The 27025-nt window shown below is 43.7% G+C and overlaps 1 protein-coding gene across 4 annotated transcripts in view; it reads left to right on the top strand.

The window, feature by feature from the left end:
- cryzl1 (crystallin, zeta (quinone reductase)-like 1) overlaps positions 1 to 27025 on the top strand; it is a 93901-nt gene that overhangs the window by 14374 nt on the left and 52502 nt on the right. For all 4 annotated transcript variants that reach the window (XM_038801589.1, XM_038801592.1, XM_038801590.1 and 1 more), the window contains 5 exons: positions 6894 to 6971; positions 8638 to 8710; positions 21356 to 21400; positions 21489 to 21557; positions 24632 to 24765. In XM_038801589.1, the coding sequence (XP_038657517.1) occupies positions 6894 to 6971; positions 8638 to 8710; positions 21356 to 21400; positions 21489 to 21557; positions 24632 to 24765 (399 nt within the window). The remainder of the gene's footprint in view (positions 1 to 6893; positions 6972 to 8637; positions 8711 to 21355; positions 21401 to 21488; positions 21558 to 24631; positions 24766 to 27025) is intronic.

Here is a 27025-nt window from a genome sequence, read left to right as displayed (position 1 = left end):
CATGGAGGCGGGTTCTTTTCGGGTGGAGGTCTTCGGTACCACCGAGTGCCTTGGCTTGGCTGAGTGATCTGATGGAGTTTTGCAGTGCGATCCAATGGCCCCGTTGCACCCGAAAAGCAGATCGTGCAGCATGGCCGTTAGATGCCGGGAGACTCCACTCCCAAGATCTACCTGGCTGGCAACGCCTTGCGAGATCCAGTTGAAATGTAAATCCCATTGCGGGCGGGATCACTTTTTTGCAAATCTGCATATTCGAGCGAGACAGCTAGTCTCACTCTAACGTGCAGATTCCTGAGGTACCTGAGGTTTTGGGATTTAACCCCTTCACTTCGGAGAGCTGAGGCGTGTGCCATTTGGTACTAGTCTCCACAAATGTGGACCAGACGGAATGGCACTCGTGGGGGTGTCTCAAGGGATCGGCGGCAGCGACAGCTGCATGCTTTTGAGGCAGGATGGTGCCCTGGCACTGGCACCCTGGCATGTCCACCTGGGTGCCAGCTTAGCTACCAAGGTGAAAACTAAAAGAAGTCTTACAACACCAGGTTAAAGTCCAACAGGGTTGTTTCAAACACTAGCTTTCTGAGCACTGCCCCTTCCTCAGGTAAATGGGTGAAGGAGCCTTGGGTGAAGGAGCGGTGCTCTGAAAGCTAGTGTTTGAAATAAACCTGTTGGACTTTAACCTGGTGTTGTAAGACTTCTTACTGTGCTCAGCCCAGTCCAACGCCGGCATCTCCACATCAGGTGAAAACTGGCATTTTCTGCACATGCTTCGCCTGGGGGTGCCCTGTGTAGGTGTTAGGGGAGGGCGGAATCCCTCCATAGTGCGTTTTGGATTGGGGGAGGGGTTGGGGTTTGCTTCGGGGCCCTGGGAGATCGGGAGGGCATTTAAAAATGGCATCCCGATCTTTCGATACACTAGGGAGTTCCGGCAAGCAGCAGATACTGGGACAGTGAGTAAATTTAAGGAGGAGTTAGACAGATTTTTTAATTGGTAATGGTTGGTTTGAAGGGTTATGGAGTATATAGGATCAGTGGGGGTTGAGGCCATGATCTGATCAGCCATGATCATGTTGAATGGTGGAGCAACCTCCAGTGGCTAAATTGCTTCCTCCTGCTCCTTGTTCTTGTGTTATAAGAAACAACTAGTCTGTCTAATTCCACCTTCCAACTCTTGTCTGTAGCCCTGTAGGTAACAGCACCTTAAACTCAAATCCGGTGTTCTTCATTAATAAGGGGAGCAGTGGTTATGGGTAGAAGGCAGGAGAATGGGCATGACGAACTTACCAGCCATGATCGAATGACTGAACAGACTGGATGGACCAAACGGCCTAATTCTGCTCCTGTAGCTTATGGTCAATCTGCTAAGGCCCCATGGCCGGATGGTTTTGGATGTGAGTTTTTTTATAAGGAATTTAAAGACTTGCTACTAGATCCTCTGATTAGCATGGATAGTCACCCATTTGAAGCAGGTCTGCCAATGCAGATCCTCCGGGAGGGGAATATCTCCTTAATTCTGAAGTCAGGTGAGAATCTTGAAGAGTGTGCATCCCATGTGCCAATTTTGCTCATGAGTGTAGATTTGGGGTGGGAGTCTGAGGCCACCCATCCACGTGTTTCTCAGCAGCAGGAGGCGGCGTGCCGTTCACTGGAGACTGGATTCTCTGCTCCCTCCACTGTCAATAGGAATTCCTATTGAAGCCACCCCACACTGCCAGGAAAAACTGCAGGCAACCAGAGAATTTCAGCCTTGAAGTCATTGTCCAAAGTGTTAGCGTGGTGCCTGGAGGGTGATGGGACTGAGTTCATACACAAATTCCAACCGTTTTAATGTTAAGAGATTATTGAATGTTATTTGGGTCTTTCAAAAACTGCTTTGGATGAGTTGGTGATTTCCTGCGATGCAGAGAAAACCTTTGACCCACTAGAGGGGAATTACTTATTTTATGATGTGGAGATGCACTTTTATTTTATGCACTGCAGAGGTTTGGGTTGGGAGGTAAGTATGTTAAGTGGATACAGGTGCTTTATAAATGTCCTATGGTGGCCGTACCTACCAATGGTCATTGGTCTGACAATGTTTGTCTCCAACGGGAAACTAGACAGGGATGCCTGTTATCCCCGTTATTGTTTATAATTGCCATTAAGCCCCTGGCTGAGACAATTTGACAGGGCCTTGGTTGCATAATGGAGAGTAGCAGCATAAGATCACGCTATACGTGGATGACGTGTTGCCGTTTGTGTCTAAGCTGGATGTTTCTGTTACTGCTATTATTGATGGTGGATGGCCTTTTCTTGGCCTCCAAAATTATTTTACGAAGTCTGAGGCTATTCCATTGGGTGGGCTCAGAGTAGATATCTCTTTCCTCTTCTTCCCCCCCCCCCCCCCCCCCCCCCCCCCCCATACCTTTTTTCACCCTAATTTTCCATTAATTAGCCCACTTCGGGGTTCACTTGCCTGGGTTTAGTGGTTACCACCTCCTTTAAACATTTGTATGGATAAAATTTAATCCTGTTAATTACATCTATTCCATTAGGTGTGACCTGCTCCATCCTTACTGATTTTGTGGTTAGGCAGGATAGGGTTGATTTAAGACAAATGAGTTGCCTAGGTTACTGTATTATTTACAGATGCTGTCAAACTTACTTTCTGCTAAGGTCCTAAAGGAAATTAATGGGATACTTAGTTCCTTCAACATGGAACAAGAAAAAAACCTTGTTTAAAACTAGCCATACTGCAGTTTCCAGTCCAAAGTGGAGAGGGGTTAGGGTGCTGAAGATTTAAAATGTATCAATTAGCCTTCAATCTTAGGTTTATAAGGGTTGGGTCAGAAAGGACGACTGCTTCATTTGGCTCGACATTGAAGCAGACCAGTGTGTATACACCTTCCAAGCTCTGTTGTTTTTTGGGGATTTCGAGGCTTGGTCTGCCAAGTGTGACAATCCTATAATTATCAATACTCCTAGAGTGCAGAAATGGGCTATCAGCTGGAAGGAAGATCTAAATTAACTTCTGCGCTCTCTCCCATTCAGGGCAATCCGGATTGCCCACCAGGTCGTCTTGTTGTTGTAGTAGTAGTAGTAATAATCTTATTATTGTCACATGTAGGCTTACATTAACACTGCAATGAAGTTACTGTGAAAATCCCCTAGTCGCCACACTCCGGCGCCTGTTCGGGTACGCAGAAGGAGAATTCAAAATGTCCAATTCACCTAACAGCATGCCGTTGGGGACTTGTGGGAGGAAACCCATGCAGACACAGTGAGAACGTATGGACTCCCATCTAACCTGGGACCCTGGCGCTGTGAAGCAGCATTGCTAACCGCTGTGCTACCGTTTTGCCCTGGACCATCGATTTGATATCTGGAGAGATTGAGGCACTTGTAGGCTGGGAGACCTGTTAAGTGGTGCTTCCCTGTCATCTTTTGAGCAGCTATGCCAACAATGTGACATCCCAAGACATCCTTTAAATATTTGCAACTTAGTCTTTATTCTTAATATGACAACTATACATCTTGACATTTCAGTCTTCTTGGTGGAAAAATTCCTGATTTCTTTGGAACCTAAGCAGTTAATTAGCAAGGTTTTACTTTGTGTTCTAGAACGTGTTGTGAGTATAACTGAAAACACTGCGGTCTTGGGAAAGAGACCTTGCAGTCAATGAGGAGACCTGGAGTAATATATGGGAATATGCCAATAGAATTTCAGAGCAACCCAGATGTGATTTCTCAGTCTGTAATAGAACGAAGGAGATTCAGTTCAAAATATTACACCAGGCTTGAGACACAGATTTGATCCTCCACATTCTTGATGCCCCTCAAGTTCCAGGTAGGCGAGAGTGACTACAAACACTGTGGTCCTGTTTCAAAATTCAATCCCAGTGGGCTGTTGCACTAAGAGCTTGAAAAGATATTTGCCACGGCCTTAGAATTTGATCCTATATTCCTAATTCTGGGTGAATCATTGACATTAATGAAACAGGCCGTATGATATCCTAACCTTTGCAGCAGTGAAGATTAGTGATAAGTTTCCCTCAATTTAGAATTGTCATAGGATTATTATGGAATATATCCCAATGGCGTTCCTAATTTGCATACTCTGTTCTAAACCGGATGCATTCCGAAAGTATGGACCCCCCATTTCAAATTTGTAGGTTCCGCTATGTCTGACTTGCTCCTACAAGGATTTCCACAAGTTATGCAGCACCATTTTGAATTTGCTTTACATACATGAAGGTGTGCATTATATTGCCATGTTTACATGATCTTAATCCTCTCCCTATTTTCTAGCTTATCCATTTTCTTACATGTTGTATGGCTGGAGGCACTAAGTCTTAGAACCAATTGTGTTGGTGTTCTCCTGTCTTATTTGTAAAAATGAAAAACTCTAATAAAAGTGTATATATAAAAAAAGAAATGTGAGATCAAAGCTTGAGAGGTCAAGAACTGTCAGTCACACCCAAAGATATCCTGTTTTGTGATGATTCCAAATTACTGGACATCACGTTAGCACAGTGGTTAGCACAGTTGCTTCACAGCTTGAGGGTCCCAAGTTCGATTCCCGGCTTGGGCCACTGTCTGTGTGGAGTCTGCACGTTCTCCCCGTGTGTCTGTGGGTTTCCTCCCACAGTCCAAAGCAGGTTAGGTGGATTGGCCATGTTAAATTGCCTGTAGTGTCCAAAAAGGTTAGATGGGGATAAAAGGGGATTGGGTGGAGGTGTGGGGCTTAAGTAGGGTGCTCTTTCCAAGGGCTGGTGCAGACTCAATGGGCTGAATGGCCTCCTTCTGCACTAAATTCTCTGATTCTATGATCAGTAAAAACAACAGCTGTCTGCATGCTTCACTTTAATGCACTACTGTACATCAAGGACAAAGATTGATATAATTACTGAAGCTTTAATGAAAATATGTTTTGATTCATGACTGGCATATATCTATAATTGCACAATTAAATATTCCACAACAAGAATTGGTTTGTCATGTCACAAGTAAAAATGTTGCACCTTAAAGATGTCAGACTTCTGGATATCTCAAATCCATCAGACAACAGTCAGTGATTTACTGAAATCAGGACATATCTGTTAAGTACTGATGGATTCAATTCAGTTGGTAACTACAATGAGGACATTTGTTACTCCAACAACAGGTACCCTTAAAGTGTAAACTAGCATATTGCACAAAAACTGACACTGAGCCAGAGAAGCAGGTATTGAGTTGGGTGAATAAACCTTGGTAGGTTTAAGGAATATCTTGCAGGAGCAGTGGCAATGGAAAGGTTTAGGAAGAAAGTTAAGCCAGATAGCTTGAGGCACTGCTGATTTTGGTGATTTTTTTTTTTTAAGTGATGCCCAGGAGGCCAGAGGAGGGGAAAGCACTGTTCTCAGACCTAGCAGAGCTGTAAGAGATGACATAGATTGTGAGGAGTGACGAGGATGTTGCTTGAGCGCAAAACGAATTAGCTGCTACTGGGCTGATGCCAAGAAGCTGAATAATTGGGGAATGTTGGTGCTTCAAATTAAGATTACACATTCGCATGTTGTGGTACAACAAGAATTCTGTAGCATTGGCCTGAATCAGAAATAAATTAGTCCATTGGAAGCCAAACTCATTCATCTGGCGCTGATAATGCTTTGTAATGATAAACAGGAGCCAAATAACGTATATCATTTAATTTGGCTCCTATTTGCCACATTAAATGCAGTGAACTGCCTCATTCAGAAGACATTTGTAAAGTTGGGCCCATTCTGAAATCAAGTCTGCCTCCTTGTAAATCCACATCAATGTTAACAAATCAACACGATTGGCACTTGTCCCTCCCACTTGTCCCAGCCATGCTGAAGCACATCTTAAGTGAGGTTGCTTCTCCTGTAGTTCAAACATAAGCTAGAAGATAAATAAAATGTCTAAATGAACCCCTTTGTTTAAACAAATGCTGAAAAGAATCAGGCACAAAGCAAATCCAATTCTAAGAATTAGAGCAGAATACTGTGGGTGCTGGAAATCTGAAATAAAATCATAAAATTCTGGAAAACATTCAGCTAGTCAACCTACATCTGGAGAGAGAACAAGACAAATAAAGAAGAATGTTTGGATGCTGCCTGACCTATTGAGGGTTTTACAGTATTTTCTGATTTTTATTTTGCTGTAAATTCAACAACAACTTGGATTTATATAACACCTTTGACATAGTAAAATGTCCCAAGGCACTTAACAGGAACACACATAAATTTGTTACCAGCCGTATAAGGAGATTTAGGTGACATAAAACTTGATCAAAGAGCTATGCTTTAAGGAGTGCACAGTGGTTAGCACTGTTGCTCCAAAGCGGCAGAGTCTCCGGTTCGATTTCCGGCTTGGGTCACAGTCTGTGCGGAGTCTGCATGTTCTCCCTGTGTCTCGGTGGGTTCCCTCCAGGTGCTCTGGTTTCCTCCCACAAGTCCCGAAAGACGTGCTGTTAGGTAATTTGGACATTCTGAATTCCCCCTCAGTGTACCCGAACAGGCGTCGGAATGGGTAACTAGGGGCTTTTCACAGTAACTTCATTGCAGTGTTAATGTGAGCCTACTTGTGACAATAAAGATTATTTATTATTATTATTATTATTATTATTAAGAGAGTGAGGTTTAGGGAGGGAATTCCAGAGTTCAGGGCCTTGGCAGCTGAAAGCATGACTCTCCAGTATAATCGGGCAGTATTAGGAGTACAGGGAATAGCAGCTTTTCTTCTGACCCCATGATGTTGTTAGTAAAATAACTGCAGTACAAACTGGATGGTTTCACCAAGAGGCACATCTGTGCAACAGTGAAGCACAAACAAGGTATTCAGCGAAGGTTAAGCAATGTCAAAGCCTTATTAATAGGCACCTGGTTAACAAAACATTTTTCTTTTTTTTTTAGGAATCTGTCCCCAGTGTAAGTGATCATTATGTCAAAATACAGGTTAAAGTTTGTGCTTTCAGTCCTGTGAATACAAAGGTAAGCATATTTTAATATGTGCATATATATGCACTTGTGTTTACAAGAATACTCAACTAGAGCATGCTATATTTTGCTTAAACATGTTTTTTTGGTATGTTTTATCATTTAACCATTGCTATTTCTTTTTTAAACTCTTTCCTTTATTTTTTTGCACCAACATAGCATCTCCCCATTCATAATTTGAACTTGCCGTGATACGACTTTAGTCAAAAGAGCAGACCTGAAACCTGCTTTGAGACCTTTCACCCCAACAATATACATGAGTGCAGCCCTTTGCACTTTGAGCTCCAATGTTTCCCTTACTCACTTTGGGGAAGCAATTGGGCACCATTCTGCACCCTTACAGAGCTTATAACTCCCAGGAAAGGCACTGTGAATTTGATCTTGAGATTGGAGCTTCAGTGCCCTTTAATCCTGTATTATTTCTATATTTTATCTCTGTGTTATTGATACTTTTTCCGTACATTTCATTCTTTGATTTTTGAATTTTAAAAAAGCAGCCATCTAGGTTTTCAGCTAAAACCAGTGCGATAGCTCTGTCCTCCCACAAAGGGTACAAGCATTCCAACTCTGAAATTAGCTAATGCCTTCAGGATGCTCACAAAATTGTTTCAAGACTCTCTTTGCCCTAGAAATGGAGAAAGGGACTGAGTGCACATAAGCTACTGGAAGAGTTATTTAAAACATAATTAAATGTTTTATTACTGTAATGAAGTTTCATTGTAAGGGACTATGTTTCTTATGTCTCTATTCCCTCCCAGGCTTATTTGTGGGACTATTTTATCACCAAGCTTGCCTACATTTCCAAGTCCAAAATGACCATCTGCTGGTTACCTTTGAAATATATATGCAATCAAGCTTATCTTTTCCTCCATACAGAACAGTACTTTAATATTAAATCATAATTATACTTTCATCGTAACATGACTAATTTAATATCCATTAATGTTCACTTTTATTGTACTAATGAATCATGTGAACTTCAGAGAACAAACCTCACTAAGGTCAGGGAAGATTACCTTCATTTTCTACCTGCATCTGGTTAAATATTTTAGAATCAAGCAAAATGTCTGCGTATGCTCTAGGAAACAGAGATTGAGCGTCGAACAGGTTCAACACAAGATCAATAATCTTGAGAAAAGAAACATATGCACAAGTGCACCATCTCCCCAATATCCAGAAGGAGGATGTTGATCCAATTTAAGAGGGCCAATGGCAGACTGGGCCCCTGATTCCATAATCCAGCCGAGCCCAAGACAGAAACAAAACTATTTGCTCCAACCCTTAAGCTAGTGTTAAATAAAAGCAAAATCGTGCACATGTTGAAAATCTTAAATATAAGATGTTGGAAAAATTCAGCCGGTCTGGCAGCATCTGTGGAGAGAGAAAAAGATGTTTTCAGTCCATAGGACAGAAGGGTCAAAACGTTAACTCTGTTTCTCTCTCCTCAGATGCTGCCAGACTGCTGAGTTTAACCAACATTTTCTGTTTTTACTTAAGCTAGTGCTAATCTCTGCAAAGAAAAATCTCCTCGAGCATGTGGAATCATAGTTGGATTTTCGAAATCCATTATACTATCTGACTGATTCTTAAAAATCTTCAATTTGCAGTTGAAAGAAAAGCATCCCCTCCTTAGTCATTAAAAAGTTCACTTTATATTTAGCTGCTGATGGAGCGAAAATTGCAGGAAGATTTTTTACCAATTGGAAGAGAAGTAGCTGGAGTGGTTCTTGAGGGTAAGTATGTGTGATTTTATTTTAATGTAAAATTATGAAGTCTTTTTATCCCTATCCTCTGGTCAAGGATTCATCCAGAAAATATTTTTGCTACATAGCTTTTTGTTGCAAGTAAAATTGTTCCTGCCGTGAAACTTTTCGCACTGTATTGCTGGTGAAGCACAGAATGTCAATGCTGATAAATGATAAAACTTTGACTAGAATTCTATTTTTCCCCATAGGTTCCCATTTAAGAAATGCAGCACCCGGTGCAGAGATTTTAAAACAGTCCCTACATCTATGCAGTGTTAACTAATCTCAGTTGGGACAGTGATGGGGGTATACAATTGACTTCAGCATTCCTGAACAACAGCGAAGAAGATCATCAATGGTCTTTGATTCTGCTCATCCTTTAAGGAGCATATGTATGGGCAAGAAGTGAAGGTTTAGTGGCCATTTTCCACCACTGCACTTTAACACAAAGGGGGAATTTTCCCAGGCACTTGGAACATTTGGAGATGTGAGGGCTGGGATAATGTCATGTTGATTCCCCAATGTGTTCCTGCCTCCTCTTGCTTTCTCCAGCGTGGGAACCTAATTAGGCCTAAGCAGCACAAAATAAGTTGCAATTTTTCCATGGGTAGCACAGTGGTTAGCACAGTTGCTTCACAGCACCAGATTAGATTCCCGGCTTGGGCACCATCTATGCAGTGTCTGCACGTTCTCCCTGTGTCTGCGTGGCTTTCATCCGGGTGCTCCAGTTTCCTCCCACAGTCCAAAGATATGCAGGTTAGGTGGATTGGCTATGCTAAATTGCCCTTCATGTCTAAAGATGTTTAGGTGGGGTTAGGGGGATGGAGTGGAGGTGTGGGGATAGGGTGAAGGTATGGGCTTAGGTAGGGTGCTCTTTCCAAGGGCCGGTGCAGACTCGATGGGTCGTATTGCCTCCTGCACTGTAAATTCTATGATGTAAATTAGGTTTTACCACTGCCACAGTGTTTGAGGCTTGTCAGCTAACAGGAGGAGCATGCAGGGTGAGGTCAGAGCGCCATGACAAAGAAAATCTATCACTTTTAAAAGAGTGTCATAGCTTAACTCCTCCACAAGCAAAGGATTGAAATTTCCATCAGACCTCCTGGAGACTACAGTTAAGTAAGGAAAAGTATTGGTGATGAAGAAATGCCAGCCTTTGCCTCCAAATGTTCCACTCCTCCATTTTGTCCCTCCTCGCCTATCCCGTGCACATCAGCAATGCTCTCACTGCAAACTGTAGCCATTTAAGATGGCCACCTGCAAAGAACCATGGGAATTATGGCCAACCCAGGACCCAGACAGGTACATAGCCTATGTGTATCTAAAACACAGGTTACCAGACCTGATCGAAATGCCCGTTCATTTGCATTTTAATGGCCCATTTTCCCAGGACAATAGAACCCCAATCAAGCAACCGGTACAGCCACAGACTGATCGGCGCCACTCCCTTTACTCAGAAAGCACAACTGCTAAGGACCCACCCAGCTACCAAGGCACCCACCCCTTTATTGGCTGAAATCAAAGAGAGTGATCAGAGCCCTGTCAAACTATTGGGTCCAAGGCTAAGAACCGCCCTAAAGAGCGCGAAATCCCAGAGGGATAAAAGAGTACACAGCCACGTGTTCTGTCTATTTTGGATCCGGCCTGTGCCAACCCAATTGTAGCAGGAACAGCCAGCCAAGTTCAAGACCAACGATCACTACCTGACGGATGAGCCCAGCAGAGATGGAGCCACTTTCTTCGAACCAGCCAAATGGAATCCAGATGAAGGCCGTATCCATTTACACAGTGCCGGTCGCCCTGAAGTTAAGTATAGGTTATTGTAGCTGATGGGTGTAGTTTAACTCTTAGTAGATATTGTGTTTGCATGTTGAGATAACTCTTGTGTATGTAAATAAACCATCTCTTGAACTAACTAACAGGTTGTGTGGTCATTTGATCGATATAAGTGAAGGCTTGTGGTTCACTAAGATAAATAGAAATAGCACCAGTATTGGCAACGCTGTTGGGACCGAAACAGAGCAACATTATTGGCAAACTCTGACGGGACTCGATTAGAAGTGACTTTGTCACTCCGAGAGAACCCACAAACTTTGAATCCAATTTCGAGAAAGAGAGAACCACAAGTGCAAGTCCCATATCGACCAAATAACCGAATTTCGGAAGTGTGTACTAACCTGCATGCATACCTAACAGGAAGAGTAAGGTAAACTCGTTAGAATTGTGTACAACTATCGAGGGATTGTGAGCCGGAAAATAGCTTAAGCCATACCCACTGTTCGAATCGCCGCCTTATTCCCCTGTCCCAAATTAAAAGTAGAGATAAGAGAAGTAATGGCCACTAAAGCAATGGAAAGATTGATGAATCCACAGGAACCCGAGGTCGCAGCGACCAGCAGAGCAGAGCAATGCCCCTTATGGGAGGAAGAGCTAAGGAAATACTTAAAGGGGAAAGGATGGCCCCTTTGGTCGAATTTTTGCACTAATGATGAGTCAGGTCCAGGAAAGATAGGACAGACTTGGTGGGAGAACTGAAGCGAGGTCCACAAGAAAAATGTAGGTAAAGTCAGCAAGCCGATGGCAATAGCGTCCTGTTTGGCACAGTTGCGAGACACAGAGGAGGTCGTGAAGACACTCGGTAGGCAATTAATTGAGAAGGAAGAATAGAACGAGGGAAACAGTAATGAAAGCGAGAAGATAATTGAGCAACTCCGGGAACAGTTAGCAGCTAAGGATAAGGAAATGGCCGATGTAAAACACGCGCATCAATCTTGTCTAGTTCACCTTCGTAGCTTCCAGACCCAGTACGATAAAGTGTACCAAGATACACAGCGCGCAGTCCTGGTAAGAGGAAACCGAACAGGTTACCCAGCTAACTAGCAAATGCGCAGATTTAAAAGCAGCTTTGAGAGCGCTCCACAACTCCACCAAGTAACAGAGGCAGAGTACCGTTGACCATGCTAAATGCCGACAGAAAATAGAAAAGTTACAGTCACTACTCTCAGTACAGAATGGCTCCAGGTACACTTTTAGGCAGGATATAGATGAGGAAGATGCTCCCGATTGGCATGAGTTAAACAAAAGCGCCCAAAGATACGTAGAGGACACGGGAAATCAAAATCGAACACCCCACGCCCCAAAAAGAAAAACACCCACAGCACTGACTGCACAGGCAGCACACATCCCCACTCACAATTCGACCCTTATGAATCCGGTTACGACACAATGCAGGTCATATGAACAGGAGGAGCCTGATATCGTTTACACCACCCCACTATCCATAACCCAATTAAGAAAAGCTTGCACGAAAATTAGTCCATTCCAGCCCACAGCAGACCCGCACAGCTTCTTTGAGGAGGTGCACCAACAAAAGGTTATGTACGGCCTAGATGCGAGAGAGGGAGCTAAGTAAAGCTAATAGTTATGAGCCTTAGCCAGTCTGTAAGGTCAGCTTTTCCAGAACCCCAAAATGTAGCAGGAGGAACCCTACAGGAAATGAAAACAGCCATATTAGATGCCATTGGATACAATAAAGGGGATCCTGGAAGGCTTGAACAAATGTCGACAGAGGAAAGGGAAACATCCGACTGCCTTATCCGGTCGTCTCTGGATACATTTTAAAGCAGTATTTGGGGATTTAAACTGCGCTAACCTAGATGCTGAAGGCACTACCAAATGGGCCCGCACTTTAGTCTCCCACGCCACAGAAGCAGGTAAAAAGGCTTGCAGAAACTTTGATCCCACAGAACAGGCACACAATCGAGCATGGGTACTGAGACGTTGATCTAGAGCATGGGAACAGTCACTGCAGGAACAGATACAACAGAATGGCCAGGAAGCCACATGCATCCAGTTAGAACTAGTCAGGGACACGCATGGATAAACGAGGGTAGAGGAGAAGTCCAATATTCCAGGGAACCGTACCCAAGGGAGCAACACACCAGAGATCCTGCTCCATCTTGCGTGCCCCGGGGGTCATGTTACAACTGTGGGCAGTCCAGACACTTCGCCTGAGATTGCAGGAGACCCCCCACCACCAGCTAGACTAGCCACTAGATATGAAAGAGAACACCACCCACAGCAGCTACAAGGTCCCAGCTGCCCCATGCAAACTGAGCGCTTACCCGCCACGTCCATGGCAGGGACACCTCAGCAATGCCACTTCATTTTTGTTTCTCTCCTCCTTTCTCTCTTCTTCCGTCACTCGACACCGACTCCATATGATAGTTACACCCCAGGCCAAATGTGATTGCGGCTAACAAATATATAAAACTGGCTGCCCTGAAATTCGGCTGGTTAAGATAAGCCTCAACCACCACTGGTTGCGAGTAAAGAAAAGACTGGTCGAAGAAATTGTCCGACCACTCTCCGCATCGACCACAAGCTGCGCAAGTCTCTTTTTTTTAAAATACATTTTTTTGCATTTCTTGTCTCTCCAAAATGGTATTTTGAAAAAACAAATGAGGGAGTCACACATGGTGACAATCATAATGGGTAATTGGAGTAAGGAGAGAAAGACTAATAAAACAAGCTATTAACCAAAGATAAAGCAGATACTATGCTTGCACCCCCAGGATTACCCGGAAAACAGAAAACACAGGATGAAGCAAGGACTGCTGACATGCGTTTGGATCATTGCTGAACTTCTGCAACTACGCGCGCAACGGACCTTTGTAACAAACACGACACCAGCCCCGAACACTACCACACAACTGGCCACCACTAGCCCAGACACTACACCACGCATAAAGACAGACATCGAAACACCCACCTGGTGCAAAAACATTGCCAAATGGAACCCCCTTTCATACATAGTAGAGGCCCTTCTAGTAATTGCAATAATCTGCTGTGTCATTCAGACACTCCGCCTCCGTAAATGGCGAGCCAAAGCCTCCCGCTCCCCGATATATACAGTCCAAGCCCCCTTCTTTGAAATTCAACAAAATTGAACTTGTGTAACAATCGCTGCTAAAGATAAACCATGTACCTTTTTATTCACCAGCTGCATGAGAGTAGCTTGGATAGCGTTAGCTGGAGATCAACTGTGCGGATAAATTAAATGTTTATGTAGTGACCTGAATTAGAGTAACCATTAGAGATTAATAGATTTATGAATGTATTAATGAAATATTAGATAAATGCCCCAAACCATAAGATAGAGTAGAACCTTGCCTTGACCAAGGGTGACCGGTCCACCAAGGATGAACAGGGATCAATAGTGTGATCCACCACGCTTCGCGTTCAGGATCAAAAGAATGGAATGTAGCCATCTAAGATGGCCACCTGCAAAGGACAATGGGAATTATGGCCAACCCAGGACTCAGACAGGTACACAGCCTATGTGTATCTAAAACACCGGTTACTAGACCTGATTGAAACCCCTGCTTGTTTGCATTTCAATGGCCCATTTTCTCAGGACAATAGAATTCCATTCAAGCACCGGTACAGCCACAGACTGATCGGCACCACTCCCCTTACTCCGAAAGCACAACTGCCAAGGTCAATGACCACTAAGGACCCGCCCAGCTAGCAAGGCATCCGCCCCTTTATTGGCCGAAATCGAAGAGAGTGATCAGAGCCCTTCGAACTATTGGGTCCAAGGTTAAGGACTGCCCCAAAGAGTGCAAAATCCCAGAGGGATAAAAGAGTACACAGCCATGTGTTCTGTCTCTTTTGGATCCGGTCTGTGCCAACCCAATTGTAGCAGGAACAGCCAGCCACGTTCAAGACCAACGATCACTACCTGACAGATGAGCCCAGCAGAGACAGAGCCACTTTCTTCGAACCAGCCAAATGGAATCCAGATAAAGGCCTTATCCATTTGCACAGTGTCGGTCGCCCTGAAGTTAAGTATAGGTTATTGTAGCTGATAGGTGTAGTTTAACTCTTAGTAGATATTGTGTTTGCATGTTGAGCTAACTCTTGTGTATGTAAATAAACTATCTTTTGAACTAACTAACTGGTTGTGTGGTCATTTGATCGATATAAGGGAAGACTTGTGGTTCACCTAAGATAAATAGAAATAGTCACAGTATTGGTCACGCTGTTGGGACCGAAACAGAGCAACAAAACACAGTAAAGTCTACCAGATGGACTTGCTCACTGACTCTCCCTTCTTCCTCCTTGATTTCTTTAAAACTATCCTGACCACCAGAAATTTTAAGTCCGGAGGATTTAGCCCAAAAGTCACCCTTGAAACAAACAATGCAAGGACAGCAGGTTGGGTTTTTTTGTTAATTTGTTTTCTTTTTAAATTTGGAGTACCCAATTCATTTTTTCCAATTAAGGGGCAATTTAGCGTGGCCAATCCACCTAGCCTGCACATCTTTGGGTTGTGGGAGCAAAGCCCACGGGGAGAATGTGCAAACTCCACACGGACAGTGACCCAGAGCCAGGATCGAACCTAGGACCTCGGCGTTGTGAGCAGTGCTAACCCACTGCGCCACCGTGCTGCCCCAGGTTGGGTTGCTGACAACCTGAACATTTTTCATAATCTCATTCTTTTTGGAAAAGATTGGAATAAATTTTAACAAAAAGTCAGGAATTTTCTTCCATTTGGAATGAGCAAAATTGACAGGCCAGGTTTGTTTTGGAAGAAGTGTAATTGCTCGTCCATGACAGGAGGAGAGTTTTCCGTTTTTAACAAAAAGCTACCTAAACCTAGCTGAAGAATGAAAAAAGGTATTACAGCTTCCAACTACAAGATTTAAATTTTTTTTTTTAAAAGGTACCCAATTCTTTTTTTCCAATCAAGGGGCAATTTTGGGTGGCCAATCCACCTACACGGCACATCTTTGGGTTGTGGAGGTGAGACCATGCAGACCACCGGGACAATGTGCAAACTCCACATGGACAGTGACCCGGGGGGATGCTGGAACATTTCTGACACTCAAAATTTGGAAAACTCTGGAGTAAGGGATGGTTCCACACCAATGCTAGATTGGCTCTTCCCTACTCTGTGCATCTGTTTTTAAATGCTTTTAGGTTCCTCTAAATGGAAGCAGATTATTTTTAAACAGTTAAACTACTGTTATTTAATTTGGTCATTTTTAGTATCCAATTACAGCAACCATCAGTTTTAGCTTTGCAGCAAGTAGTAGATTTGTTCATGTGCAAGATTGGGTGACAATTTGGGAGCTGGGACTGACTGGACAGAAGGTATTCATGTGACTTCTACTCCTGGATCAGTCACAATCTTGATCTCCTTCCCTAGTTTCCAGTCTTCTGTGTGAAAGAGGGCTACACGGTTGCACAGTGGTTAATGCTGCTACCTCAGCGCCGGATTCAATTCCAGCCTTGGGTCGCTGTCTATGCGGAGTCTGCACGTTCTCCCTTTGTTTGCATGGGTTTCCTCCGGGTGCTCAATGTCCTCCCACAAGTCCCAAAAGACTTGCTTGTTAGATGAATTGGATCTTTTGAATTCTCCCTCCGTGTAGAGGCGCCGTAGTGTGGCGACTAGGAGATTTTCACAGTAACTTCATTGCAGTGTTCATGTAAGCCTACTTGTGACACTAATAAAGATTATTATACTGCCCTCCGCCATGAGAAAGACACCTTGTGCTATTCGCTGCTTCCTGTTAGTTAGCCAATCCTCTATCCATGACGGGATATTCCCTCAAACACAGAGTTCCTATCTTTGAGTGGTGCCTTATCAAAATGCCTTTTGAAAATCATAATGTGCCACATCAGTTAGTTCTCTTCTATCTAATTTGGCTGATGCCTCCTCGGAGAACTCTAGTAAATTTGTCAAGATGATTTTCCCTCATGAAAACATGCTGACTCTGCTTGATCAGATTATGATTTCCAAATGCACTGTTAGTCTCCTTTAATATGGTGATGCCGGTGTTGGATTGGGGTGAGCACAGTAAGAAGCCTTCCAACACCAGGTTGAAGTACAGCAAGTTTGTTTGGAGTCACTAGCTTTCGGTGGGAAAGACCTGAATCCTGTCATTGGTCGCCACCTTGGACAGGCTTCAGGTCTTTCCCTCCGAAAGCTAGTGACTCCAAACAAACCTGTTGGACTTTAACCTGATTCTCTCCTTAATAATTGATTCTAATATTTTTCCAATAACTGAAGTTCGGCTAACTGGGCTGTAGTTTTCTGAATCTTGTCTCCCCTTTTTGAACAAGGATACCACATTTCCAATCCATTGACACAGTTCCAGAATCCAATGATTTTTGGAAAATGACTACCAATGCATCCATAATCTCTGTAGCTACCTTCTTTAAGATCCTGGTGCACGAACCATCAGGTTCTTAGTTTCTTAGTTTCTCCAAAAACAGCTGCTAGCAGTGACAATGACGACACTGTATACAATTCAAGGATTCAGCCTTTAACCCCATTAGTTTGCCGAATTGAAGTTTTTTTTATTGTATGCACTACACAATAACCTATGGGGATCAGATACAATTTACAGTGGCTCAACATTGGAATTAGCCCCCATAACTCCACATCTTTCGATCCCCACACCCCTTTAGTTATTTTAAGACATTTTATTGGTATGCATATTTTACAAGAAGTAATTGTCATCTATTTACATATGTATAGCTTTCTGCCACACTCCTCCTTCCCATACTTTAGGTGTTTCTTTGGGGTCTTTTCTATTTTATTTACTTTGCCTGGGCCCGCCCTGGCCAGGTTCTGGGTCCCAGAGATAGTTTTGTTTGTTCCCCAGTTGGTATGGGCTTTTCCACCGGGATAGGTGTCCCTCCCTGTACCAGGAGGTTCGGCCTTGGCCGGCCCCCATTTTTCCCTGCGGCCCTTCATCCTTGGCGGAGCACCCTGTCTTTGTGGCCCTGTTCTTGGCCTCCTGTTGTCTATTCTGGTTGTTCCCAACCCCCCCACTGCCTTCCCTCTCCCCTTGCCTGTTTCCTGATGTCTTGATGGCTCCTGTGTAGCCCCACTCTCCTCTCGCTATATTGGCTCTTGGGCTTTAAACAGGCCCTGGAACAAGTTGGCGAATGGCCTCCACACTTTGTGGAAGCCGTTCTCTGGCACTCGGATGGCCAATTTGATTTTCTCCAGTGGAGAAATTCCAACAGGTCTACCAGCCAGTCTGCAACTTTGAGTGGTGCTGCTGATTGCCAGCCGAGGATTCTTCAGCGAGGAATTAGGGAAGCAAAGGCAAGGGCGTTGGCCCCCTTCCCCGCAAATAGTTCTGGTTGGTTTGATACCACAAAGACTGCCACTTTCAGGCTTGGCTCCAACCTCATCCCCACAACCTTGGGCATTGCTTCAAAGAAGGCTGTCCAGAGCCAGATGAGTCTGGGGCATGCTCAAAATATGTAGGTGTGGTTGGCCGAGCCTCCCTGACACCGTTCATACTTGTCCTCCACCTCCGGGGAAAAAACAGCTAATTTGGGTTCTTGTTAGGTGTGCTCTGTGCACCACCACAAGTGGAGGTGGAGTTGGCCCTGTTCAGTGCTTCGCTCCAGAGTCCCTACCTTAACCTTCTTCCCACTTTTCCCATGTTTCATCCAATGGGAAGTGTGCCCATTCTAATACAGATCCCTGCAGTACCCTCCCAGGTTGCCTGTGTCCAGTAGTTCCTCTAACATTATGTCTCAGGGTCTGTGGGTATGTTGCTGTCTCCTTGCGGAGGAAGTTCTTTACCTATAGGTGTCGCAGTTCGTTCCCGTTGGGTAGTTGCAATTCTTTTAACAGTTCCTTTTAAGGTCACTAACCTGTCCTCTGTATAAAAGTCCCGAACAGTCAGCGTCCTCCCATCCTGTCTCCACCTCCTAAAGGTGGCTTCTTGCATGGCTAGTGTGAATCTGTGGTTGCTGCAGATAGGGGCCACAGTGGACATTTTGGTTAAGCCGAAGTGCAACCTCATTTGATTCCAGGTTTGGAGTGTGGTTTCCACTACTGGGATTGTTGAGTATTTGGCTGGTGGGAAAGTGAGAACAACCATGGTGATGGCCCACAGGGTTGTCCCTGTACAGGAGCTCTCCTTCACCCTTACCCATTCTGTTTCCGGTTCTTTCATCCATCCCCTCACTGTTTCTACAGTGGCTGCCCAGTGGTAGTATTGTAGGTTTTGGGGGCCAGGCCCCCCATGTTTCTTTTTCTTTATGGGACCTTTTTGGGGATCCTTGGTTTCTCTTCCTTCACCCCCCCACACAAACTTCATAATCATTTTGTCGACCGAGTTAAAGAAGATCTTGGGGTTTAGATCGGTATAGTTCTGAACAGGAAGAAGAACGTACGCAGCACGTTCATCTTGATTGTCTGCACTGTCCCTGCTAGGGAGAGCAGGAGTGTGTCCCATCTCTGTAGGTCCTTTTTTTACTTCCTCTGCCAGACTGGCCAGGTTCCACTTGTGGCTCCGTGTCCTGTTGTGGGCAATCTGTATCCCCAGATAGCAGAATTTATTTTGGGCTTGTTTGAATGGTAGTCCAGTCAGCTTTGCCCCTCCCTCTTTCGGGTTCACAGGGAAGACTTGACTCTTGCTCAGGTTGAGCTTGTAGCCCGAGAAGGTGAATGCTAAATTCTATCATACTGTGATCATTACTTCTTAGGGATCCTTAACCTTGAGATCATTTATTAAACTTACCCCATTACGCATTACCAAAATATTCTGATCTCCATTTGGCTCCATAACATATTGCTCCAAGAAACCATCCTAAATGCACTCCATGAATTCATTCCCTCAGCTGCCATTTCCATTTTCATTCGCCCAATCTATATGAAAAAGTCGTACTTGTGCTCTTTTTACATGCACTTGTTATTGATATAAACTGTTTACTACAGTGTGGCTACTTTCCAGGGGTCTATACAATACCCCTACCACCCTCTTCTTTCCTTTGGCATTTGTCACTTGCACTCAAAACAACTCCAAATCCTCACTTCCACCCAAATTGATGACATATCCACTGAGCTTAGATCGTCACTGACAACTGTACTTATTTCCTCTCCTATTGGAACAGCTACCCCACCATCTTTTCCTTCCTGCCTGCCCTTCTTAAAGGGAGTTGAATTGGTATCAGTATTAGGGGCAGCATGGTGGCGTAGTGGTTAGCACTGCTGCCTCACGGCGCCAAGGTCCCAGGTTCGATCCCGGCCCGGGGTCACTGTCCTGTGTGGGGTTTGCACATTCTCCCTGTGTTTGCGTGGGTTTTGCCCCCACAACCCAAAGATGTGCAGGGTAGGTGGATTGGCCATGCTCAAAATTGCCCATTAATTGGAAAAAGTGAATTGGGTACTCTAAATATATATATTTTTTAAAGAATTGGTGTCAGTATTAACCCAAAGTTCTTCAGTGCTGTATTTGTCAATTCTACCCCTTTTGTGTTGTCAGCGAGAACCTCCAAATCATTATTTGATCTTTCCCAACACTCACCAGTACTATTTAACAAAAATAAAGATCAGCAGAAAGCAAAATGAAAAGGGTGGCAAGATTTTGTTATTTTTCTCCCCTCTGTTCTACAAAAGACTGACGTGTTGGCTAGTGTAGACTTGAGAGATGAACAGACACTTCCAACACTGATGAAGGTTCAACTCAATTTTATTAACTAACTTCTAACTAACTAACACACAATGACTGTGGGTCTAAATGATGCTAACTTAAACTAGAGGCGTAAGCCTTGTCCGAACCAGTTGATTCTCTCAGCACGTGGTGGGCTGGATGAGTTCTTGTTACACTGAGAGGCAGCACCCAGAATGAGCGGGAACCGTGGTGCCCTCTGCCTTTATAGTGTGTGTATTCTAACTGGTGATTGGCTGCGGTGTTTGTACATGTTGATTGGTCCCTGTGTGTGTCAATCAGTGTGTGTCTGTACCATGATATACTGGTGTATATTATGACAAAGACCTTACTCTTTGCTGTGATCAAAACAGGAACCAGAGACCGTCCAGGTCTTTGTTAAAATAGCCATTACTCAAGTGTGATCTTTGAAATTGCACGCTGGTAGTTTATTCCTTCACAAGGATACCACAACCAAGTATAACTAGTTCTCATGCAACATCCAGACACTCACTCTTGTGATACTGTCTGGTTATTGAAAGTTCGAACACTGGTTGATTTGAATTCTTCTCTAACCCAAGGTGTTGAGGCCAATATTAGCAACCTAGCACTAGCCTGGTTTACATTAGTGCTCAGCACAGGTGAGGATCAAAATTGCATCCTTTGTGGTTTTTATAGCTAGATAAATGAGATGAAGAAAAGATGAAAAAGCTACTCTTTTAAACCATTGGATTTTGATCCTTGATTGTGAGATTTATTAAATGTTTACAAATGTGGCGACACATTGGCATTGTGGTTAGCACAGTTGCTTCACAACTCCAGGGTCTCCGGTTCAATGCCTGTGGAGTCTGCACTTTCTCCCCATGTCTCCATGGGTTTCTTCCGGGTGCTCCGGTTTCCTCCCACAGTCCAAAGATGTGCAGTTTAAGTGAATTGGCCATGCTAAATTGTCCATGGTGTCCAAAAAAGGTTAGGTGGGGTCACTGGGTTGCGGGGATAGGGTGGAGGTGTGGTCTTAGGTAGGGTGCTCTTTCCAAGGGACTTTCAGACTCTGGTCGAATGGCCTTGTTCTGCACTGTAATTTCTATGAAATGTGAATAGATTAAATTGTGGTAGCACACGCTAATTTGTTTGAAACATATATCATGATGGTCTTTATCTTCTTCAGTTGGACCAAAAGTGAGCTTCTTTAAGCCCAATGATGAAGTTGTAGGTAAGTAAAGCCAATACATTTGACATATCTTCAAATGTTCTTTTTAAATTGACATGCTAATGTGGTCATTGTGTTACCTATCTCACAGGTATTCTGCCTTTGGATTGTAAAGAATCTGGGCTCTCCAGTACTCTGCTGGTTCATGAGCACAATCTTGGTATGTTTAACTGCAATGATGTGATACGCATGCTTTGTTATATTTGTAGTTGTCTTCCTTACTTTATCCAAAACCACGTAAGAAATAAGTCTTACTTTGGCTCTTGTGGGGGAAACGGGGAGGCAGTGGCATTGTGGTATTGCCAATTGGCCACACAGCATTTACGCTTTAGATGCCACCTTGTCCAGGACGAGATGCACTGTCTGGTCTGAAATAAAATCAACGAAAAATCTGGGGCTGAAGTTTGTGTATGAACATCCTGCCTAGACACTCTTTGGATAATTTTTCCATCGTAATTTATTTGTACCGGTCTGCAGCTGCTTGAGTCCATTCCGCAGCGGCTGTTTCCCGAACGGAGCACATTAGAAGCGCTAGCCTGCACCCTCCCTTTTCTTCATCATTACCTTCTTACCGCCATCCCTGCAATGCTGAGCATTTCCCAAGCGTGCGTTCCACACTGCCTGCCCGTTAATTGGACAGCCAGCGTGAAATCGCGTTCAGGGTCTGACCATGGACAGAAGCGTGTTTTGTACCCGCTTCTGGGCCCACCAAGTGTGCGTGCCTGATGGACAAAAAATTCGGGGCCATATCTTTTTTATAGCTGTTTATATGTCAAGAAATAGATCAGTCTCAATTTTTTGTCTGGTTGTTTTGATTGAAGGATTTCGCAAACTCTACATAATGAAATTTTTTAATGGAATGCTGAGAGATCTGGGGATACAGTTGTAATGAAAATTAAGTGGAAAATCCAATTATTTTGGGGCTTTTCAACGGGGGCAGCACAGTGGCCCAGTGGTTAGCACTGCTGCCTCACGGCACCAAGGACCCACATTCGATCCAGGCCCCAGGTCCACGTGGAATTTGCACATTCCCCCTGTGTCTGTGTAGGTCTCACCCCCACAACCCAAAGATGTGCAGGGTAGGTGGATTGGCCACGCTCAATCGCCCCTTAATCGGAAGAAAAAGAATTGGGCGCTTTAAATTTATATGAAAAAGATAATTGAAAGGAAGTGGATAATGTGTAGGCCACAAATCCTGGACGCTTTCCAAGTCTGACTGCTGGTCCCTTTGGCTGCAGGATTCTTCTCCTTAAGTGTTCAATATTGCGTCAGTTTGGATCCAGTGCTATTCGACCAGACTCTTTTGACATGTAAAAGGAATCACTTAAATGCTAATCAGCCAGGTGAATTCCACATCCTCGCTGCCACATGATCTCTTTGCTGGGAATCCGAGAGTAGTGAGCATTTTGATCTTTTTTTTTTAGCAGCACTTCATTGGAGCTGCCGGGGTGATAAGTGTTCTGATGTTGATATATTGAAGATCAAAATAGTGAAAGGCACCACCTGCCAGCTGAAGGCCACCGCTATAAGAAGAGCTGAGGAACAAGGAGAAATTAATGATCTAGTGGTGAATGTGGGATAATCTTTCAGCTGTGGAATAATTCATTATCCAAGAGCAAACAACAAATGTGGAATAATTCATTACTTGACGGTGCCTTTCTGTGTATGTGAGGCCAATAATGAAAGATGCATGTGTTCAGAAAGAGAAACAGCCGCACAGAGAATGTGCAAAAGGCATTTTGAAAGAGCAGGAGAAAATTGTAGGGAACGAGAGGCAGGAAGGAGAGTAAAGGGTGGTAGATAACTATACAAAGATTACCACGAGGAATTATCTGAAACATTGAGAGGAAAAAAACAAACAGAAGCGAGATCCCATGCTGACAGAAGAAAATAAAAAGTGGATACAAGCAATTCTATGAGCAACCAGCTTGTGAGCCATGATGATTTTGAGCTCAATGGAATAAATGTTGACTCGCTGGTATTCTAGAAATATTTTCCAAGGAAAAGAATCTAACAAGGACCCTAATTGTTGTAGTATATTCAGTTTGTTGTGAAAAAGGAAAGCTGTATCTGTCTGACTTTTCACTAAGTATGGAAACACATGAAGATGTTCATTCTTTCAGTTTCAGGGTGCGACCTCAGCAGCTGTAATCCATCAGTACATCTATAGTGTTCCCAATTAAATTAAGGCCTTCACGCATAGAGTTAATTGCATAGATTCTGTGTGTGTGTGTGTGTGTGTGTGTGTGTGTGCTCTGAGCACATTTTCTGGTTGGATAGCCTTGATTTCTATGACAATCGCCAGAGGCCCTGCAGTGATTGGCCGTTGCTGTGGAAATTGTGAAAAGCTGAATAGGGCAAAAATGCACCAACTCTCGTACCCAAAATACCACTTGTGGGTGATCTGCGCTGTGATAAATTGTTTCCTTTTTTAATGCACAGTTTTGTCGCTAATTGTTCCCTTTCAACCCGTTTAACCCATGATGTGCCTTTTGAAGTTGAGAGACCGTGCTGTTCTGGTTGAAGCTTGAATCCATGTTTTTCTGGAAGGTCCTGAAAAGCTTCTCAAAATTTAGATTACTCCAATGCTTTTTCCTCTCCATGAATGTAAAGACCAGTAGATCACTTTGTGAATATTCCCTTAGACTGATATGACTTTGGAAAATGTCTGCCTTCATAAGCCTTTATCAACCTACCACATAGTGCCTTTGGTCACCTCCTCCATCTTCTGCTCCACTTCCTTTTCTCAAAATGTTGTTTTATTCCTTCATGGGATGTGAGCATCGCTGCCTCTGGCCGAAAAGTCAACCACATTGCTGTGTGGGCCAGACCAGGTAAGGATGAATGATTTCCTTCCCTAAAGGACATTAGTGGATCAGATGGGTTTTTGCAACAATCAACAATGGTTTGTTTCATGGTCATCTTTAGACTTTTTTTGAATTCCAAATTTAAAAAAAAAAAAATTGAATTCAAATTTCACCATCTGCCATGGCAGGATTCAAAACTGGGACCCCAGAGCATGACTCTAGGTCCCTGAAATGAAATGAAAATCGCTTATTGTCACAAGTAGGCTTCAAATGAAGTTACTGTGAAAAGCCCCTCGGCATGACTAGTCCAGTGACAATACCACTGCCTCCCCAAATATGTCATTGACCAAATGGGGATAAGAGAAAATTATTTATATTGTTCTGTATTTTTATGCTATTTCTCTTGTGTATTTGTTTTTAAATGCAGTAGCTAAACCCGAAAATGTGAGCTGGATGGATGCTGCAGGAACTATTCGTGATGGATTGCGTGCATACATGGCCTTGCACACACATTCTCATGTTAGCGCTGGGACAACTGTGCTAGTGATGGAAGGAGCAAGTGTATGTATTAAAAGTCTGTTCGGTTAAGGTGTTAGATCTGGTTAGTCCTTGCCAGTTAACAAATCAGAACAAATTTATTATCTTCCTTAAAAATGTTTGTCAATTGCTAGTGCCATATGGTCATTGGACAATCGGGATTATCTTGTTCTCTGATGATTCAATGCAAAGCTATCCTACTGTATGGGTTTTTGGTTCACTAATCTATTGTCCTGAGAACTCTCAATTTAATGTTTACATTCTCTTCTGTCATCTTAGATGTCCATTATTTAAACTCCATTTTAGACAGTCTGGAATTGACCTTTCTGATGTGTTCAATTTCTGTGCTACGTGTCTGATTCTGTCTGTAGCTGCTTTGTTCCTTCATAATAGTTCCTTTACTGCATATTTAGACTGTCCATGTGGGTTTTCGTATTCTTGAGCAAAAACATTTTATAAAAATTTGACTTTGTCACTATTTCTTGCTAATTTATTAAGGATTGAATTCCTGTTATCCATTGAAATCAGCTTGCAAATTCTCAGACAAGGTTTTCTCAGTTTGTTAACAATTCTTTGCTATTTTTGCCAGGAACCCGGGTTCCATTCCAGCCATGGTGACTGTCTGTGTGTGAAGTTTGTACATTCTCCCCGTCTCTGCTTGTTTTTTTGTCTGGGTGCTCCGGTTTCCTCCCATAGTCCAAAGATGTGCATGTTAGGTGGATTGGCCATGCTAAATTGCTCGTAGTGTCCAAAAGGTTAGGTGGGGTTGCAGGGATAGGGTGGGGGAGTGGGCTTTGGTGGGGTGCTCGTTCGGAGGGTTGGTGTAGGCTCGATGGGCCGAATGGCCTCCTTCGACACTGTAACGATTCTATTTTATCTATTTTATTTATATAATCACAAATAATATCAAACTACCCCCCCCCCCCCCCCCCCCCCCCCCCCCAGTGCTGAGATCTTGACTTTAATTTTTCTCAAAGAAGTCGATAGTTGGCTGCCACCTCCGGGCAAACCCCTCCACGGACATGGGGAACTTAATCTTTTCTAACCTGAGAAATGAGAAAATCCGCCAGGCCCCCCCCCCCCCCCCCTGGTTTCGGGGCCCCGAGTCCCTCCATTCCAGCAATATCTGTCTCCGGGCTACCAGGGAGGCAAGGCCAAGACATCGGCCTCTCTTGCTCTCTGGACCCCCGGGTCTTCTGACACTCCGAAGATCGCCACTTCTTGGCTTGGGACCGCCTTGCCTTTTGGGACCTCCGACATAACATCAGCAAACCCCTGCCAGGCTTCTGACATGTCCAAAACATGTGGACATGATTCGCGGGCCCTCCCGCACACCGGTCTTCCACCCCTTCAAAAAAACCTGCTCACCCTGGCCAGAGTTATGTGCCCCGTGGACCACCTTAAACTGAATACGGGTAAGCCTAGCACACTACAAGGGTGCATTCACCCTACTCAGTGCCTCCTCCCACAGCCCAGCCTCCAACTTCCTACCCAACACTTTGTCCCATTTACGCCTCACTACTCTGATCGGGGCTCCCTCCCGATCCATCAGCTCCTTTTAAATTTCCGACATCTTCCCCTCCCCTGTTCTTGGCTATTTCATCTCTTTCATCAGTGAAGTTTCCCTGTAGCTGCCTAATCTAATCCAGCCTGTGGAGATCCAAGAACGTGTCCACTCAGCAAATCTGACTGTTGATTTCAGTAATATCACAATATAATTGGCTGTGAGTTTTAGCTCCCCAGAAGGACACAAAGCAGGGTTGATTTGGGGGAGGGGGGGAAACCTTTTATGATCTTTTCCTGTTTGCAGACTAACATAAGAATTCTTCTAACTTTTGCATCTTAATATCTGATTGTTTTAGTGGTTGCTATTTCAAGTTCTTGTTCAGTGAATAACCTGTTTACAACATGTTATTAACTTATTAATTTACAGTCACTGAATCTATATGCAAGTTAGACAATAAATTGCACACCAAGTGTCTGCACAAATTGGCCTATAAACCTTTCAACATCTCAAATTTCAATTTTATAAAAAAGTACCGTCCCTTAACAAGATTTAATGGCTAGAATCAATTTAGTAATTGGTGCACAGGATAGAATTTTGAGAGGATTTTGAGATTTCAGGTCTGTTTTAAAATAAAAGCTCTTGCATTTAAAAAATGAAATCCCTTGTTTCAACCTTCTACTTTAATCACTTGTTTATACTGTATAAGCTCACTGAACCCTGAACAGTTAAGTTTCTGTTTTTCCTATTAGGGAAATTACCGAGAGTATAAACACAGTG

Source organism: Scyliorhinus canicula, chromosome 7 (genome assembly GCF_902713615.1).
Source record: "Scyliorhinus canicula chromosome 7, sScyCan1.1, whole genome shotgun sequence".
NCBI classification, from domain to species: domain Eukaryota; kingdom Metazoa; phylum Chordata; class Chondrichthyes; order Carcharhiniformes; family Scyliorhinidae; genus Scyliorhinus; species Scyliorhinus canicula.
The sequence above is the reverse complement of the archived record's forward strand: the minus strand, read 5'-3'. Positions and strand labels throughout refer to the sequence as shown.